General features: G+C 34.2%; 2 protein-coding genes across 4 annotated transcripts in view; one reads left to right on the top strand and one right to left on the bottom strand.

Moving 5' to 3' along the window:
- The window catches only part of LOC108061154 (osmotic avoidance abnormal protein 3), a 70694-nt gene that overhangs the window by 26469 nt on the left and 23926 nt on the right, over positions 1 to 20299 (top strand). The gene's annotated exons all lie outside the window — the stretch shown is intronic.
- On the bottom strand, positions 4331 to 18485 carry pho (pleiohomeotic). Of its 2 annotated transcripts, none has more exons than XM_017157581.3 (7): positions 18234 to 18485; positions 17828 to 18047; positions 8207 to 8360; positions 7368 to 8146; positions 7002 to 7299; positions 4677 to 4796; positions 4331 to 4623 (listed from the first exon to the last, which is right to left on the bottom strand). In XM_017157581.3, exons 2-7 carry the CDS (start codon positions 17985 to 17987, stop codon positions 4476 to 4478), a joined length of 1659 nt encoding a protein of 552 aa, XP_017013070.2. In that variant the 5' UTR covers positions 17988 to 18047; positions 18234 to 18485; the 3' UTR covers positions 4331 to 4475. The 2 variants fall into 2 exon arrangements, with proteins under 2 accessions (XP_017013070.2, XP_017013063.2); XM_017157574.3 differs by having other exon boundaries at positions 17792 to 18047; positions 18234 to 18484.

Consider the following 20299-nt stretch of genomic DNA (forward strand, 5'->3'; position numbering starts at 1 on the left):
TGTAGTAGTTACCTGTCAGAAAAAGCTAATAAGTAATATAAAATAATCGTATATGCTTTGGAAAAAATTAACAAATCAATGAAAAGAATTCATAGCTAATTCCTCAAGAGAGATCCCACTTTGAAACCAGTGGCATAAAATCCGTTAAAACTCGGGCGTTTTGAGAAAAATATAATGGTATTTTTGCAGACTGGCCCTTTAGACGAAATCCTACTTTTAGACTTTAAAAACGCTATCGTTTGGTCATCTACGGTCTAATAAAATCCATTATTTTTCTCGTAATCGGCCATCAAAAGACAGATTTTTCTGCTTTTGAACTATGCTGATTGTGCCTTTCGTTCGCAGGTTAAAAATGATTTTGTGTTTTCTTTTCAGCGCGAATATACGGCGAAAGAGTGGTAACATTAAAAAAAATGGGTATGAGGTAAAACATTGGAAGCAAGGGGCTTTGCAATCAATGTGGTACTGTCCACATACAAAAAAAATCAAAAAAGGGGGTGGCCGGGTTGATATGGAACGTCCCATATATAAAATTGCCTTTCTAAAAATTAATGCCGGATATGATAAATTTAAAAACAATTACATATGTACTTTAAACAGCCCAAAACATTTTAAAAACGTAGTAAAAATGTCTAATTTCGTGGCAATACACCCTATTAATTTTACAGCATTCAACCTTAATGACACTGTGCAACATTTTTAGGGTTATAAAATGTAACCGCAATTCTGATTTCATGGGCAGAAAGTACTCATCGAAATAAGCCAAAACCCATTTGGGTTTCTCTGGCTTAGCTCGCGTTTACCTATTATAGCGAGTTAAAGTTTTAAATACTAAATTTATTTGTAACGGCCATATCTTGTGAACCGATTAAAATTTCACTATCAAGTCTTTAGTGATTATGTAGCTATGAACCCAAGGAACTAAATTGACAAAGGGCTCTTGCGATGGAGTGCACTTAGCGCGTTAAAAATCTAAAAATGAGCGAACATTTTCGATATTTTACCCACCTTTAAACGGCCATATTGAAAAAAAGCACAAATATGAAATTTTTTATAATATTCAAGCAGCAGGCTTACCAACAATTTTAAGTTTAAATTGAATTGCCCGCAAATTATAGTTTCTAGACTGGTGCAGTATTTTTCCAAAGGTGATATGATTTTAGAAAAGTTTCCTAACAAATATATATTTTGTTTCGTATGCGTCTATATAGTGCTTCAGACTGAACTGAAATCGCAAAAACCAGTAATCCACATAAAAAATATTCCGTTTAATGATGGGCCACTTTTTAGCCAACATTTTTTTACTCTTCTGAATTTACACTTTGGTTTATTTCTGTTGGTGCTAAAAGTATTTGCTCTGAATTTTTTTGTTTGTGTGCAAGTAATATGTTTAATGGTATGCCTGGATCGTTGTCATCGGTAGATTCCGCGGCCACGTCATATTGTGTAATTTTTTGACTCCACCAACATACTTCGGCAAGTAAGGCATCGAGTTTTTTTCTTTGGTGGAATTGCTCTTCTTGCTCGTCCGATTCTGTAGGCAATTGTTTTAAAAAGTGATCCAAGTGGTGATGTGAAAGTGAATTTTTAGCGTCTTTGATGCATTAATGTTTTTGAAGGATCCCAGCACTGATGTTATTAAATCTTGAGCCTTTTGTAGATTAACTCTATTTTTCCCAAGGTGCGAATCTGACAAAACGTTTGCGAAACTGGCTCTTCATTAATTTTCTGATGTCCGGTCCGTTAAGTACACCTATAGGGAGAAAATTAAAATTTGGAACTTCGACAAGATATATTAATTTATAAAAACCATACAGTACCGTACGTTTTTAATTTTTTCGTTGCTGAGTCTAGGAAATATGGTTTTTAAACACTCAAAGACACCATCATTGTTTTTGACAGCCACCTCAATGAATTTCTTGGCAATTCCTAATTTTATGTGAAGCGGTGGAAGTAATATATCTTCAACATTTTGTATTAAAGGCTTATTCCTCAGTTTAAGCAGCTTTTCGTTTTCGGCTGTTCTTTTTTTCCCAGTGCTTACAGGTATATTTATCCACTTTGCCTCTTGAATCCCAGTTGCATAGGAAACAGAAGTATTTCGGAAAACCGACTTTGGATATGACACCCTGCAAAATGTTTACAACTTTTAAGTCGCAACAAATCTTCCATTTGTGGACCTTGTACTTGACTTTATCCAAAATATTTTCCAAAGTTTCGTACGTCTCCTTCAAATTGGTACTCAGAGCCAGCGGAATACTAGGCTTTTTGTTCATTTTGTGCAGTAACACAGCCTTTAAACTGGATACTGAACCGTCGATGAATAATCGCCAGTCGCTAGCGATGTACTCAATTCCCATTTTTGTCACTAAGCCCTTAATGTCGTTGCAGAATGAAAAGCTATTTTCTTCGTCGACGAGGAAAAAATTCTGGAACTCAGCTTGTCGTTTCCGGTATTCTGTGGCGTTAACGTTCTGCCGAGTAAGTCCTCTGGTCTTCAAAAACGAAGTGAGCATTTCAGAGTTTCGCTGGGATAACCCACATTTCGCAACAATGTAATCCATTTCGTATTGTACCAACGGTTGTGGTTTATCACGGTCCTTCTCTTCATCAGGCAACCAGTCGGTATCTTCAAAATTAGGTCCATTGCTTGTTTGGTTAGAATAATTTTCCCAATTAGGAGCGGTTGGTGGATGAGAAGCATCTGAGTTTGCCACTGGAAGTTCAGCAGTAAGAGCTGCCTCATATTTCTTCTTTTTTATTTGTCTTTTATTGATACCAGCACTAACATTAACACATGCATAGCACCTCTCTTCACTATGTCCGTTTGGGTCTTTTTTCCAGATTATAGGCTTAACATATCGATAACGTTTTCTCCGGCCATGCAACCAATGAAACAGACTAGAATAGCAAGTACCTTATAGGGTGTTGAGTCATGGTCAATAAACTCCGCGTAAATATTAAAGTATAGCCTATATGCAAGCAGAAAATCCGGGCTATCCATATGTTTGAATTCTTTTCTTTTAGTTTGAAAGACTACATGGCCACATACGATGTTTTCTAAATTCATTCCTTAAGGAAATACGACACAGAACTGAAACCTGTAATCTCTGGACAATTTCCTTTTAAAGACATTTTATGTTGAGCTTACTATATTATATAAAATTTCATATTTGTGTTTAGATGGCTTTATTCGCGAAATATGGCCATTCAAAGGTAAAATAAAAAATGTTGGCTAAAAAGTGGCCCATCATTAAACGGAATATTTTTTGATGTGGATTACTGGTTTTTCGATTTCAGTTCAGTCTGAAGCATTATATAGACGCATACAAAACAAAATATGTATTTGTTAGGAAACTTTTCTAAAATCATATCACCTTTGAAAAAATACTGCACCAGTCTAGAAACTATAATTTGCGGGCAATTCAATTCAAACTTAAAATTGTTGGTAAGCCTGCTGCTTGAATATTATAAAAAATTTCATATTTGTGCTTAGATGGCTTTAATTCGCGAAATATGGCCGTTTAAAGGTGGGTAAAATATCGAAAATGTTCGCTCATTTTTAGATTTTTAGCGCGCTAAGTGCACTCCATCGCAAGAGCCCTTTGTCAATTTAGTTCCTTGGGTTCATAGCTACATAATCACTAAAGACTTGATAGTGAAATTTTAATCGGTTCACAAGATATGGCCGTTACAAATAAATTTAGTATTTAAAACTTTAACTCGCTATAATAGGTAAACGCGAGCTAAGCCAGAGAAACCCAAATGGGTTTTAGCTTATTTCGATGAGTACTTTCTGCCCATGAAATCAGAATTGCGGTTACATTTTTCATGTTGCACTGTGCGATTAAACAAGTTAATGTTATTTGAAGTATAAAACTTAAATTTAACGTCTAAATTCTAAGTGATCTTATCCAAAGAAATGCCAAAAAAAAACATATATATTTGTCCTTTTCTAAGCCTCTAATGAATGCTCTAATGCAGCGGTCGGCAGCGTCCTATTAAATGAGCATAGGGAATTGTTCTGCTCATTCTTTGTCGGGCGGGATATGATTGTGTTTCACTCTAGTAATTAACAAGAAATTTTGCAGAGCTTCAACTAGATTTTGGAGTTTAAAAAATGTTATGTGCTTTGATAATAATAGTGGACTATTTGCTAGCAGTAAATAAATCCACACAGGGTTTTAAAAGAACATTTATGGTTGAAAAAATTGTATTTTAATTTACATGCTACATTACAAAGGTATTATTAATTTTAAATATAATAAATATCATAACATACACCCTTTTATTCCGGTTTTCAATCTCAATTAAATTTTCCGAAATCAAAAAAGATGAAATGACTTTTATTTCATTTGTACAAAAAATCTACAATCTATTAGAGGGTCTTAAAAAACATAATTATGAAAAAGGAATTAAGATTTATGTATATTTCAAACATGATCGAGGAGTTTGAGATGGGTCGATATACATTTTCAGTCTGCATACACCACAAAGGGAACATGGTTTTCTGAGACACTATCACGTAGTTCAACCTTAACATAATTTGTAGAATTATCTTCACTTTGGCTGTTTGACTCAACGTTTGGACAACTACTTTTCCGTGAAATGTTGGTATTCCTCCTTAAATGAAATTGATCTTAAAATATTTAATTTAATATCATTTAAGAACTTACTTTGCTTTCGCATGAGTCAATATGTGAGATTTTAAATTTGTGGATTGAGCAAACTTTTTATTGCAGGCATCAAACGGACAAACAAATGGCCTATCTCCAGTATGTATTCTAACATGTGTTCTGCAAATAAAAAAGGATAAGTTTAATTAAATTGTATTGTTTTTTAGTAAGTCATAGCAGGATAAAGTCACTTAATGGTAAGGGTTAATGATTGGGGTGTGGCCAACATCCTGATTAGTAAACGAACATTTCCGCTAAAAAGTCAACCAAGTCAAGAACCTTTAAACTTTGTATATACTTAACCCCGATATTATGTTCTAGTTTTATATATCGACAACTATGCAGTTTTTTAAAAGATCTTATCTTTCAAACCCCATACTTATAATTTTAGGATTTTTTTTAAGGGAGAAACCAGTCTAATAAAACATAGTCAAAAAACATTAAAGCAAACAGCTGCGGTTTTGGCATCAAAAAATCAAGTAACTTTGCGATTTTTTCTATATAAACTGGTTGGATGGATTTAATTCAAACCAATTGTATATTATAAAGTGTAATTTAAATAACATCCACTAATTTTTATAGCCGATACTATAGGCTAATATATCGGTGGCAAAGCGATTGCTGGAACACTATTAAAAAAAGGAGTTTCGCGTTGACCACTGTATCTCCTCCAAAAATTATTGGATTTCCATTTTGCATTTACATTTTGCTTAAGAAAAGAAAAAATTTTTAATTTATTTGTAAAGAATTTTTTTTGCCCTTCCAAAGTCAAAAATGCGTTTTTCACCTTAAAAAATTCGACTTTGGGCTTAAAAACCATACTTAAAGTTAAAAAATAAAAAAAAGCGCTTCCCAGAGGGCGGGTGTTTTTTTTTGTGCAAAAAAATATGCGACAAATTTGAAAACGATCGGTTGAGCCGTTTAGAAATGCCGATGACCACGGACTTTCCAAACGTGGTTTCGAGAAAAACGCACTTAAGGATGCACTTATGTACCTAAAGTTTAAGAGGTTGGGGTACTAATTTTGTATTATTAAAAAAAAAAAATTTAAATAAATAGAAACGCTGAATCTGGAATCCCTGGAACTGCACCGAGTGAGCATTCTTTTATCTACAAGGGTATATAAGCTTCGGCTGGCCGAAGGTAGCTTCCTTTTTTTTGTATTATTTTTCTGTAGGTTGGGACGGTCTGTAAGTTGAGACACTCAATTTTCTCAAAACTTTTCCACTAAAAAATTTTTTATTTTTTTTGTAGTCCTTTTTAGTGACAAAACTTTTGGGGAAAACATTATAAGCCAGGCTCTAGCCAGATTTAAGCTGTGAGAGTCGTGTACCATTTTTCACCAAAAAAGTTTTTGTCCACTTTTTTCAAAATTCAATTAAAAATTAATAACGTGCTAAAATAAACTTGGTAAGAGAATTAAAACATGAGTAATTTAACTGTTAACAAATTAAAAAAAGAATCAGCTTAATGTGACAGTCAGAAAAAAAGTTATTATTTTTTTCCCGAAACATTTGTGTAAGTTGAGACACTTTGAGCGTGTAAGTTGAGACACCCGTTTTTTATATAATAAGGCCTTAGCCCGACAGAGATCGCTTTCTGCCTAGTACATTTCTTTGATATTAGGGGAAAAGTGAATGTTCAATGAGCCTTTTGGTTTTAATTGTTATTTGGTCTAAGTTTTTAAAAAATGGATGGAAAATAATTGAATAATTTAAAGTTTGGAGTACTTTTGGTGTGTGTATTATTGACTTATAAAAGTGTCCCAACTTACAGACCTCTTTTTCAAAATGTCGTTTTTTGACACTTTTCAAAAAAAATTATTTTTTAGTTTTCCCTAACGAAAAAAAAATTTTTTTTTTGCTTTTTTTAAAGCTAATAGACTAACCTTTCGATCAGTACCAAATACGTGAAGTTTCACAAGTGAATGTCGAAATGGCAGATTAAAAACAAAAGGTTTACCAACCTACAGTCCTCTCCCCTATTATCTTAAGATGTTAATCTACAAGAAAAAAAAATCGATTGTTTTTTTTTCAGAATTAAACCTAACCTTTCGATCAGTACCAAATACGTGAAGTTTTACAAGTGAATGTCGAAATGGCAGATTAAAAACAAAAGGTTTACCAACCTACAGTCCTCTCCCCTATTATCTTAAGATGTTAATCTACAAGAAAAAAAAATCGATTGTTTTTTTTTCAGAATTAAAATTACACATAGCTCTATTAATATCTGTTCAAATACTTTTTTGATAGTTGGTTAATAGAATAACAAGTGCCTAGAGCTTTTCTTTAACTCAACAACATTTAGATATTTTCTGTACTGTACCTTAAGTTAAAATCCAGTGAAAAACGTTTCCCACATCCCTCGAACGTACACTGAAATGGTTTTTCTCCTGTGTGAACCAACTGATGTCTTTTAAGCTTAGAACTTTCTACAAAAGCTTTTCCACATTCTGCACATACATGAACACGAGGACCGTGAGTGTGCAAGTGTTTGCGCATCGCCGACGAATCTCTGAAATTTTTATGGCAACCTTTATGAGGGCAAGCTATTTTTTTATCATTTGGGTAGGCCACGGTGACTTCGGAAAGATTAAAACTTAAATCAGTGCTTCCAGTTGATCCTATATTAAAAAATCAAAAATGTATATTAAAACAAAAATTAAATAACTTAACTTAACTTAACTTTTACCTGTATTGTCATGGTACGATAATTGTGATGCTGTCGATAGGCAATCAGTTTGTTGCCTTTCCTGTAAGCCAAGACCAAATGGCATTGAGCTAGTCAATGTATGCAGATCGCCAGTATTATCAGTACCTAATATTCTATGATTATCAATTGTCATGGCAGCAGTTTCGTTCACTAACTGTATACTTGTGGACTCCGAAATCAAAATTGGATCTTCAAAACTTAAGGTTGATTTAGATAGAATCTTTGTGGAAACACTATTTTCATGAGATAAAATGTCCTTCTCTTTCGTTAACTGTTCTATTATTGGAACTGAGCTTAAAGGTGGATGCATGTCAAGTGCCTGTGGCTCTTGAGTAAATACCTCTTGGTGTAATATAGATTCGACCTGCTCCAAGTCTTTGGTTCGTTGGGACGTGACTCGATCAAAATCAATGTCTTTTCCTTTAAAAAAATCCGAATCTCCAACATTTTGGTCTGACCCGGAGTATTCATCATCGGATATTCCGGATGCCCACATTGTAACACTAAACTCTCCTTCCATAGTTTTAATTTGAACTAGCTTTTGCTCCCACCGTCTTGATTTTCCAGTTGGAGCTAGTATAGTTGTATCTGAGGCAAGGAAAGGTGAATTTCTGTCGACATTACTGGACTCTCTTGTAGCTGTGCAATGGTTTGGCAGGCTATTGGTCACATCCTCTGGAATATCTAGATTTTCCCCATAACCGATATTTTTATAACAATTGATATTCATTTGATATCCAATATTGGAATTCCTTCTTCTGTAAATGATTAGCGATTAACACATGTTCCTTTTAAAAATATTTTTCAAACGTACTTACATTTTTGAGGAAAATATATTTTCAGATGCTTTTAATGCTTTTTCATGTACATTAGACTTATTTGCGTTACTACTATCTTTCGGTTCTGACTGAATAACTGATTCAAATACTTTATTTCGATGTAAGTTGACGGGATTGCTAAGGTGGCCACCATCTGTAATAAAAACTTTTTTTTATAAAGAACTTTTGAAAGCATAAATTTAAGATTATTTTCTAGCTAAGAGTAAGGAAGAGATCTATTGGGAGCAAAATACCATTACAAAAATTGATCTTTCACCTTGATAACGCCAACAAACGAAAACATAAAATTGTTCTCTTTTTGGGGAACTTTTTAAAGTGTCAATAAAGCAAAGTCAAAAAACAGTCTGTACGTTTTTATTAACTAAAAAATTAAAACAAAATTTGCCCTCAATTGTACAGCGCAAATTATTAGTAACTATTTTTTTCCCTAAATAAATTTTTTAGTCATATTATTAGATTTGATAAATGATAATTCCTCAAGAGAGATCCCACTTTGAAACCAGTGGCAAAAAATCCGTTAAGTATGGGGCTTTCTGAGAAAAATATAATGGTATTTTTGCAGACTGGCCCTTTGGACGAAATCGTACTTTTAGACTTTTAAAACGCTATCGCTTGCTCGTCTACGGTCCAATAAAATCTATTTTTTATCTCGTAATCGGCTATGGAAAGACAGATTTTTCTGCTTTTGAACCATGCCAATAGTTTCTTCCGTTCGCAGGAAAAAAATGATTGTGTTTTCTTTTCAACGCGATTATACGGCGAAAGAGTGGTAGCATTGACAAAATAGGTATGAGGTAAACTACTGTAAGCAAGTGGCTTTGCAATCAATGTGGTACTGTCCACATACAAAAAAAAGAAAAACAAGAAAGGAAGCTAGCTTCGGCCAGCCGAAGCTTATATACCCTTGCAGATCATTCCTATTAATTAACAAATCGCAAAAATGTTAATTTTCTAATATTTCTCATTAATTTTCCGATCGTTCCTATGGCAGCTATATGATATAGTCGTCCGATTTTGATCAAATTAAAATTGAAATTCGGAAATATTTAAAAAGAGTCATATCCTAGAGTAGAAGATAATACAATAAAAATCAAAGAAGCTAGAATTTATTTCCTATTACTTTTCCATTAATTTTCCGATCGTTCCTATGGCAGCTATATGATATAGTAGTCCGATTTTTTAAATAATTAATTCGAAATTCAGAAATATTTAAAAAATAACATCCCCAAAAGTAGAAGGTAATATTTCAAAAAACACCGAAGCTAGAATTTTTTAAAGTTTTTTTCTTCCGATCCTTCCTATGGGAGCTATAAGATATAGTTGTCCGATCCGGTCGGCTCCGACATATATACTACCTGCAATAGAAAGAAGACTTTTGCGAAAGTTTCGTCCCGATAGCTCAAAAACTGAGAGACTAGTTTGCGTAGAAACAGACAGACGGACAGACGGACAGACGGACAGACAGACAGACGGACAGACGGACGGACAGACGGACAGACGGACATGGCTAGATCGACTCGTCTTGTGATGCTGATCAAGAATATATATACTTTATGGGGTCGGAAACGTCTCCTTCACTGCGTTGCAAACTTCTGACTGAAATCATAATACCCTCTGCAAGGGTATAAAAAAGTGGGGTGGCCAGGTTGACATGGAACGTCCCATGTATATGTTAAAGTAGTCCGATTTTGGATTATAAAAATCTAAACCGCTGCTCCGATCAAAAATAGATTTTAGGATCAACTGATAGTTCTATGGCAGAAATACTTTAGTTTTGTTTTTAAAATTTGTATAATTATACCCTTGCAGAGGGTATTATGTTTTAGTCAGAAGATTGCAACGCAGTGAAGGAGACGTTTCCGTGTATCCCATAAAGTATATAAATTCTTGATCAGCATCACTAGACGAGTCGATCTAGCCATGTCCGTCCGTCTGTTTCTACGCAAACTAGTCTAATGGACTACAACTTTCCCAAAAGTCTTCTTTCTTTTGTAGGTAGTATATATGTCGGAACGAGCCGGATCGGACAACTATATCATATAGCTCCCATAGGTATAAACGCCGAAAAAAAATGCAAAAAAATGATATCTTGAATATTGAATTCTGAATTTCGAATTAATTTATTTCAAAATCAGACAACTATATCATATAGCTGCCATAGGAAAGATCGGAAAACTAATGGGAATATAATAGGAAATAAATTATTGCTTCATTGGTTTTTATTGTATTCTCTTCTACTCTAGGATATGACTCTTTTTAAATATTTCCTAATTTCATTTTAATTTTATCAACATTGAACTACTATATCATATAGCTGCCATAGGAACGATCGGAAGAAACAACAAAATATTTGTTTTCCTTAGTGAAAACTAAAAAATAACTATTTTTAAAAAGTACCGAAAAATAACATTTTGAAAAAGAGGTCCGTAAGTTGGGACACCTTTAAAAGTCAATAAAACTCACACTAAATATACTTCAAACTTTTAAAAACTATTTATTGATGTTCATTTAATAAATTTTAGTTCGTTTTAATTTAATTCCCGTCCATTTTTAATTGACTTAGACCAAATAGCAGTTAAAACAAAATCCTAAATACAGATTACTTTTGATTTTTATCATAAAAATCCTGATATATAAGTTTATTTTATTTTTAGAACCTGGAGGAAAAAGTTTTGTAGCTCAAATCCTTCTTGGCGATTGTTATTTTTCAATAACGATTATTTTCGATCCCTGCTTGAAACTGTTTGGTTGATCCCAACTTTCTATCTTTTGTAGTTTTCGAGATTTCAGCGTACATACAAAAAGGTAGACAAACGGACATGTTTAGTTCGACTCGGCTAGGATCCTGATTAGAATATACACTAGTCGGCATAATTATTTTGACAGATTTGAATGTTAACTGTAGTCACATTTTGAACTTATAATATAAACTTTTGGCACCTATAGAAAGAGCACTTCAATTCCGTTTAAATGACACAAAAATGTTCTTAACCCATTAAGACCCCTTTGAAAATTTTCAACTTTTTTCCTGGGGCTTAAAACTAAAATGTTTTGATGCAAAGTTGTTCCCCAATAAAAATTAATAACTGCAAAAAAAAAATTTCCAAATATTTTTCCTTCTATTTTTTATGATTTTTTTACTTGGAGACATCTCAGTAAAATTTTGTATGAAAAGGAAGAAAAAGCGGCTAAAATTGTCATTTTTAGCTATTTTCAAAAAATCATATAAAATACAAGGAAAAATATTTTGAGATTTTTTTTGCAGTTATTATTAATTTTGATTGGGGAAAAACTTTGCATCAAAACATTTTGTTTTTAAGCCCCAGGAAAAAAGTGGAAAATTTGACCTTCACAAAAAATGTTCTAATTTGCTCACTTTTCAAAGGGTGCTTAATGGGTTAAGAACATTTTTGTGTCATTTAAACGGAATTGAATTGCTCTTTCTATAGGTGCCAAAATGTTTCTATTATAAGTTCACAATATGAGAAGATTTAACTTTAAAATTTGTCAAAATAATTATGCCGACTAGTGTATGTATAACTTTTATAGTGACGGAAAAGCTTTCTTGTCCCTGTTACATACTTTCCGACATACGAACGACGAACGAAATGCCATCGGGTGGCATTTGCGTGGTATTTTCATGTTTTTGGCTCCTTAATCGAAGTTTTATATAAACTTGATGCTTGGAAAATGTAATTTTAAAGTTTAAAAATTTTAGAATAAAATAAAGGGCTATACAATAATACAAGATTATTTTTTACAAGATCGCAAATAAATTTAGCTCGTCAACGGTATTAAAATAGACAGTCAGACGGACATGGCTATATCAACTCGCCTACTGATCAAGAATACATATATACTTTAAACTATACACTAGGGCTATCATTTCTCGTAGTACAAATGTTGTAGGTATTGCATTTTTTTTAAACTGCATCAAATAAGCTTTGTATAATATATGGGCACTTCCAAAAAAAAGTCCACCAAGCCAAAAACCTTGAAACTTGAATAAAACATATTTCCACATGATTTTGCGCCGATATTAGTTTCTAATTAGTTGGATACTGAGCTTAACTACAAATTTGGAGTATAGTTTGATTATTTTTATGACAAACCCCCCCAATATACGCAAAAATCAGTTTTTGGCTATTTTTTTGTTATTTTTTGGACCTGTCTTCTGTTGTTAATTTATCCTATAGGAATGCTAATATGTGACATTTTTCTGTACTGAATGTTTCATTCACATACTAAACTATTAAGTTAAAAGCAAAACATCCAGCAATTGAGAGATAGAGGTAAAGAAATCCGCTTTACAAAACAGTCGGAAAAAATGTCCCAAGCGACATGTCCCGAGCGACATGTCCCGAGCGAATGTGGTTGAAACTGCATAAAAAAACAAGAGAGAACGCTTTAGTCGAGTGCCTCGACTATTAGATACCCGTTACTCAGCTAAACAACTTAATAGAAATATACCTTCTTATATGTTTTTCGCCGCTCGATTTTTACCCAGGGATCTCTTTCTAGAAGAGGCTTTCTAGAACTTTCAATTCTGCCTAGCACATCTTCCGTCTCTCTCTAGCGCAGGTGAATGCACTTGTGAAAAACGTATACGAGAAAAAGAGACAAAATGCGCGCCGCATTTCAAATAATTTAAAATTTGCATTAACATAATGTGAATTAGAGTGACCACAGAAAAAAAGGCAGATTTTTTCCAATGCCATTTCCTAGATGGCGCTAGTGTATATTGTATTGCGCCATCTACCGCCAGATATTGGTACTACTGGTTATGAAAGGCGGAAATGTAGGCGCTGGCCAGGTTTAAGCGTTTATTGGGTTTGTGGGCGTTAGAGTGGGCGTGGCAATTTTTTACTTGGCCAATCGATAGGTATTGACGAAGCGAATACATATCAGTTACTATTTTCATAATAGCTTCAAAACTGTGGGCGTTAGAGGGGGCTTGTGGGCGTTAGAGAGGGCGTGGCACCCTTTTGAAACAAACTTGCGCTGCGTAGGAGCTCCTAGAATCTGCATGCAAAATGCCAATCTTCTAGCTTTTATAGTTTCCGAGATCTCAGCGTTCGTACGGACAGACAGACAGATAGACAGACAGACAGACAGACAGACAGGCAGACGGACAGACAGACGGACAGACGGACATGGCTAGATCGACTCGGCTAGTGATCCTGATCAAGAATATATATACTTTATGGGGTCGGAAACGCTTCCTTCTAGCTGTTACATACTTTTGCACGAATACAATATACCCTTTTACTCTACGAGTAACGGGTATAAAAACGTCAAAGAATTTTTGAGTAAAACCAAAAGCATTTCACAGCGACATGTTAGAACAACATTCTAAAAAAAATCGCATTCAAATATTCCATCAGAATTCGCTAATTTCTGGTGTTGTATGAACTTCCCCGAAATCCACTTCCATTTTTGTCCCGAGCGAATACGGCAGTTTTTTACCGATATCTTAAAAACTGAAAGTGGTACAAAATCAAGATTTTTACCAAAAATTGAGCTTGGGAAGAGTGAAAAGAAAATCCCATAATTAAAATTAAAATCCATTGTTTTACAATTTTTTTTCAACTTTAAAGGTGTGCAAATGTCCCGAGCGACATTTTGGAAGTGGCCATATATAATAATATATTGTATAAAAAGACCCGTGCAGACTAGACTCCCCAATCAAGGCCAGAGTAGTGCGGCATCTTCATCTTCATCTTCTACCCTATCTTCGTCTTCAAAAAACTAAAAACTAGCTTAATTCTTTCCTATCAGAATACGAGAGGCTTGCGCAGTAAGCTATCTAAATTGTATTCGGATAGTCTTTCTTTTGCTTCCTATATTATTGTATTTACAGAGACCTGGCTAAAAGAGGAGATCTAAAACTCCGAAATTTTTCCTGGTAAGTACACCACCTATAGGCATGACCGTCCATCAGAACGAGGCGGTGGTGTTTTAATTGCCGTGAACTCAACTCTCACGTCAGAAGTGGTCACATTTGAAGAATTCTATAATATAGAGTTCATATGTGTAAGGCTGTCGTTTCCCGGTAGTTTTATATATATCACCTGCTCGTATATAGAGAGATAGAGACCAACTTTTAGTTCTAGGAGATTTTAATATCCCGGGAACATCGTGGTCAACAGATGAACAATCAAATGTTTTACTTCCACTAGCCCAGCATGACTTTATTGAAGGCTTGCTAGATTTATCATTGTCTCAAATTAACAATATTAAAAATTCACTAGGTCGTTTATTGGACCTATGTTTCGTTTCAAATCCGGACCGCGTATTTCTATCCAAGATAGCACCTCTTTCTATGTGGAAAGAATCGTTTGTGATTCCCCTCCACAAGAAAGGTAATAAATTGGAAGCAAACAATTATAGAGGCATATCTAAATTGTCAGCTATCCCGAGGCTTTTTGAAAATATTATTACACCTCATTTGCAGCACCTATGTAGGTCAGTTATATCTCCATGTCAACATGGCTTTATGAAACGTAGATCAACAATTACTAACCTTTTGGAGCTCACTTCATTTGTGATAAAGAGATTCAAAAACAATTTTCAAACAGACGTCATCTACACTGACTTTAGTAAAGCATTTGACTCCGTAAACCACCTACTTCTGGTTAGAAAACTCGATTTAATTGGGTTCCCAGTTGATCTTTTGAGATGAATCTTAAATTATTTAAAAGGCAGAACGCAAAGGGTACTTTTTAAAAATTCTCTTTCTTGTACACTCCAGGTTACCTCGGTTTCCCACAAGGGAGTCACTTGGGGCCGCTACTTTTTACTTTATTCATAAACGACCTTCCATTAGTTATAAGTCATTCTCGTGTACTTATGTACGCTGATAATGTGAAATTATGCCTGCAGTACAAGGATACTTTTTGCCAGTCTGATTTACAATCCGATTTAAATAGTTTCCAAACATGGTGCTCCGACAGTTCGCTGAATTTAAATGGCTCTAAGTGTAAGGTGATGACTTTTTGTCGTGTTACTCCTCAATATGCGATTTACACGCTGAGTAAGAGCACTCTGGACAGATTAGACCTAGTCAATGATCTTGGTGTTCTTTTGGACCCAAGACTAAAGTTCACTGATCACATTTCATCCATGGTAAATAAAGCTTGCGGTGCGCTTGGCTTTATTAAAAGGTGGTCTAAGGAATTTGATGATCCTTATATTACTAAGACCTTATTCATCTCGCTCGTCCGGCCGATACTTGAGTATGGATCACCCGTCTGGAGTCCCCAATACGGAATTCATATTGACCGTATCGAATCCGTACAAAAGAACTTTTTACTTTTTGCGTTAAGGCGCCTAAACTGGGATGCAAACTGCATTTTACCTTCTTATTCTAGTAGATTACTCCTAATTAACTTACCCTCCCTAACCAACCGTAAAACGATGCTTGGAACTGTCTTCATTTATAAGCTTATTCGAGGTGAAATTGATAGCCCCGACTTGGTTGGACGACTTAACTTTTTTGTTCCAAGTAGATTAACTAGAAATTACATTCCCTTAATTTTAAACCACTATGACATGCATGAACCTTTCAGAGTACTATGTTCTGACTATAATAGACTTTATCCTATTATATCAAATTCTGACTCTCTGCCTCTCCTAAAACGATTAATATTAAATTTCCTAGCACAGAATTAGATCCTACTTTTTTTTCCTCGAACTATATTTTTATTTTCTAAATCGCGTCTATCATCTCGCGAATCGTGCCGTACGATACACGGCAGCGCCCCTCGGTCGGTTGGGCGGGAGGTGTGGCCGTGGGACTCCGCGCGAAAAAAAAATCAGTTGTTTTGTTTAACCCAGTGTTAAACAGGATTCGAATGTCACTTATTATGTAAGAGATCTTGTGCTAAAAAATAGTATCTTTCATTTGATGCCTTAATCATTCATAATTTATTCAAAGGTATAAGTATACACGTCTTAAGTTTAGATATGAACTACAGTGACGGACAAAAGTCTACAGACGACTCCTTTTTGGGAGTTCACCCACTCCTATTGCTTATACGGGAAAAGTAATGATGTAGTTATGTTTTTAATGTTATTAATATACAAAAACCGAAATTTTATTGTATAAAAACTTTACAGTTGAAGCATCGGGAGTAGGAAATTTTGTCATCGTCGAGGGTATTATGGTTCGTTCTCAGTATAAGACCATATTTTAACATAATTTTAAGGCTTACATATGTGGACAAATAACGCCTCGGAACCATCTCGATCCACAAACAGGATAATGATCCTAAGCATACGGCATCCTGAAGAATTGGCTACTGTTTTATGCTTCCCGGCAATTGTTTTCACCACCATAAGTCCTGGGCATACAAATTATAAAGCAGGTTTGGGTAATTTTGGAGCGAAAATTTTGAAAGTTCTATGTAAAAATCGTCCGTAGACTTTTGTCAATGCCATTATTAATTTTTTCGTGTTTAACTTTTAAAGTTTTTTATGAATAAGAATAACATTTCGGTTTTTGTATATTACTAACATTCAAAACAAAACTGCATCATTACTTTTCCTGTAAAATCAATAGAAGTGTGTGAACTCCCAAAAAGGGGGTCGTCCGTATACTTTAGTCCGCCACTGTATCTATGAGTACACGTTAAAATCTGTTGCGCTGTTCATCCTGATTAGGGATGTCGAAAATATATCAAAATATCAATATATCGATATTTTTTACGAAAAAATAAATATTTTTATCGTGATATTTTTTTTGAATAATTATCATATATCATCGATTTTTTTTCACATTTTTTTTTGATAATTTTAAGTGGTCTCACTTTTCATCGGGACAAGAAAAAATACATATGTGAAAGATGAGCGCCGCTAAAATTTATTTTTCGGCAAGTGAAAATGCATAGCATAGCATTCAGAATTCAAGAAAACGCGCTAAAAAAAATGCGCGGGAAATACTTGACTTGAATATTATAAATAAAAACAAAAGAAAGCAAAAATAAATATTGTTTTCTTTCATTTATTAATAAATATAAACTAAAAATTATAAAAATATAATTTAAGATCGTATGTGGGTTAATGTTTAGTGGTTAATGCTTATGCAGCTTAAAATTAAAAAAAAATAATAAAACAAAAATATCAAAAATATCTGATATATAGATATTTTTTTTCTGATATATCAAATATCATTTTGATTTTTTGTTTAAATAAAAAATATCATCGATACGATATTTTTAAATATTTCGACATCCCTAATCCTGATCAAAAGGGTGGCACGGATATCGCTAATCGCTGAATTCGGGCGCAATTTGTACCTGCATCAATATACTTACATACATTCGATGTCAACCCATATGCATCTTTCTTTATGGGATCTACTCGTGTTAAAAATCTATATTGTATTTATTAGATTGACTTTTTGGAAAATATTAATATAAAGTAACTTTTATAAAGATTACGTACATATATTCATATGAACATACATACGTATGTATGCATATTTAAAAGAATTTCAATGTCTTGTATTTCCTGCGGATTTGATATATTTATGTATATTTCTCTGCTAGTAAAAGCCAAACTCACCGTTGCTGACACTTTGCACATTTGATTTTTGAATACCTTTTGCGTTGACTATATCTTCTTCGTATTGCTCATTTTGAAGAAGTATGCCATAACGTTCGTATGCCATATTTACAATGTTTTGATCCATCGAAAGGTTTAGTTTACATTTACAGGTAGTATAAAAGCATTTCATATGCTTGCATAAATGCAGGCACATGTGTTACGTTTATTTTGTTTATTTCACGAGCGTTGTATTCCCTGAGTCTATTTATTGGATCTGAAAAGACAGAAATTTGTGTCCATGAAAATAACGCTGAGGCTTAGGAAGTACTTATGTACGTACGTACATATGTAAGTGCATAAACTTAACGAGTACGCAGGTATACATATGTATGCTCATAGCATGCTCTTCGAGCAAGACAAATCAAAACTGTAAGTACGAAATTACTTTGTGTTTACTTACCTAGGATTTATATTTTTCAAATGAAACTAGAGAACACAGCAACTAGCATTAAAGATAGGTTGCCGAACATCAAGTTAAGGAAATTCACCTTATTCATATGTACAAATCTGTTTTAAATTTCGTAAATTATTTGTGAACTGTCCAATAAATGAAATGTTTATCTAGTTTTTGTACTAAAAACAAAATAAAACCAAAAAAAATGTAAGCAATTTTTATAAAACCGATAACAGATGCCGTAAAATATTGATAATGGTATTCAGGTTGTTTGGAATGGGTATTCGATTCACAAAAATCCGTATTTCTACAAAATACTAAGCTTTAGTATTTTCATGAAACTAATGCCGTTTCCTCACTGATGTACATACTGTAGTATTTTTTCGGTATTCAAAAAAATGCTATTTCCTGTCCGCACGGGAAAGCATTTAGCATTCAGCATTTATTATTTCGAAAACAGATGTGCTTTGTATTTAAATTCAAAATATTCAATGCTAACAAAAATGATCTTATTTTTGTCCTGTGTTTTCTGCTGAAAATTCAGAAACAGCTAGAGAAACAGCGCAAGCACGGAAACACAAAGGAATGCGTTGAAAGCTTTTCATGAGGAAGACATATTTCAAAACCTAAGATATGGGCATAATTTCTCAAATACTAAGCCGCAAGCAGGTTATTTAAACAATCAAATGTATTGACCATGGACAAAAAAGATTTGAATGTTTTATTAAGCTTTTGTTTGCATTATATATGCATACATTAGATGTTGATTTTGCAATCCTTCGGTGGTCTTATCGATATGGTGATTTGTTGCCTCTTACTTCCTGTGACAAACCTGAAGCCTAGTACTCAGTACGACGAAAACTGCTAGCTAAGCATAGGAGTAAGCGAGAGGCAAATAGGTAGCTAAAGCCTTTAGCCGGGGACTTTTTTCACCGCGGTACTCAGTTGAGCTAAGGAAATGGTAAGGAAATACCAAAAAAATACTAGATTTAGCGGATGAATTCCGATGAACGCCTTTAGCCGCGGCCCAAAGAATAAAAAATTTGATCTTTGGCTGTGTTTGTGCAGAAGCGGTTTGCCAATAACAATGTATAAATGGAAGGAAAACCACAAAAAACCATTGGAAAACTGCCTGTAGGAGTTGCTGCAATACATATCGCCATTCCAACAGGGAATTTAAAGCTTGCGACCCAGGTCGGCTCAACGTTTTGTAATATTTTAAAATTGGCGCCAGTTGATTTGTTTGTTGAGAGTAAGACCATGCTACATGCATTGCGGATGAACTCCGAAAACTTCGGTCACACTAAATGATTAATATTTTTCGACTAGTGAAACTCTTAGCCGAACTGAGTACTAGGCTTGAGCGGCAAAAGATTGGTTAGGTTTTGTTAACTGCAGTTACTCGTAATTTTTTTTTCTGCAGAGAAATCATCTATAGTGGGCCTTGATAATTTCGAAAATTTTGCGATGGCCGTTTTGTCGATAGTCAAAAAATACTCAGATATTTGGTATTTTAGGCACGAAAATATCAAAATGTAATAGCATTTATTGTCGAATGCTCTTTTCTCCCACCTCTAGAACCACTTGAAAATATAGCCTAGTACTCAGTACGACGAAAACTGCTAGCTAAGCATAGGAGTAAGCGAGAGGCAAATAGGTAGCTAACGCCTTTAGCCGGGGACTTTTTCCACCTCGGTACTCAGTTGAGCTAAGAAAACAGTGAGGAAATACCAAAAAAATACTATATTTAGCGGATGAATTCCGATGAACGCCTTTAGCCGCGGCCCAAAGAATAAAAAATTTGATCTTTGGCTGTGTTTGTGCAGAAGCGGTTTGCCAATAACAATGTATAAATGGAAGGAAAACCACAAAAACCAATGGAAAGCTGCCTGTAGAAGTTGCTGCAATACATATTGCCATTCCAACAGGGAATTTAAAGCTTGCGACCCAGGTCGGCTCAACGTTTTGTAATATTTTAAAATTGGCGCCAGTTGATTTGTTTGCTGAGAGTAAGACCATGCTACATGCATTGCGGATGAACTCGGAAAACTTCGGTCACACTAAATGATTAA

Source organism: Drosophila takahashii, chromosome 4, assembly GCF_030179915.1.
Source record: "Drosophila takahashii strain IR98-3 E-12201 chromosome 4, DtakHiC1v2, whole genome shotgun sequence".
In the NCBI taxonomy this organism is placed as follows: domain Eukaryota; kingdom Metazoa; phylum Arthropoda; class Insecta; order Diptera; family Drosophilidae; genus Drosophila; species Drosophila takahashii.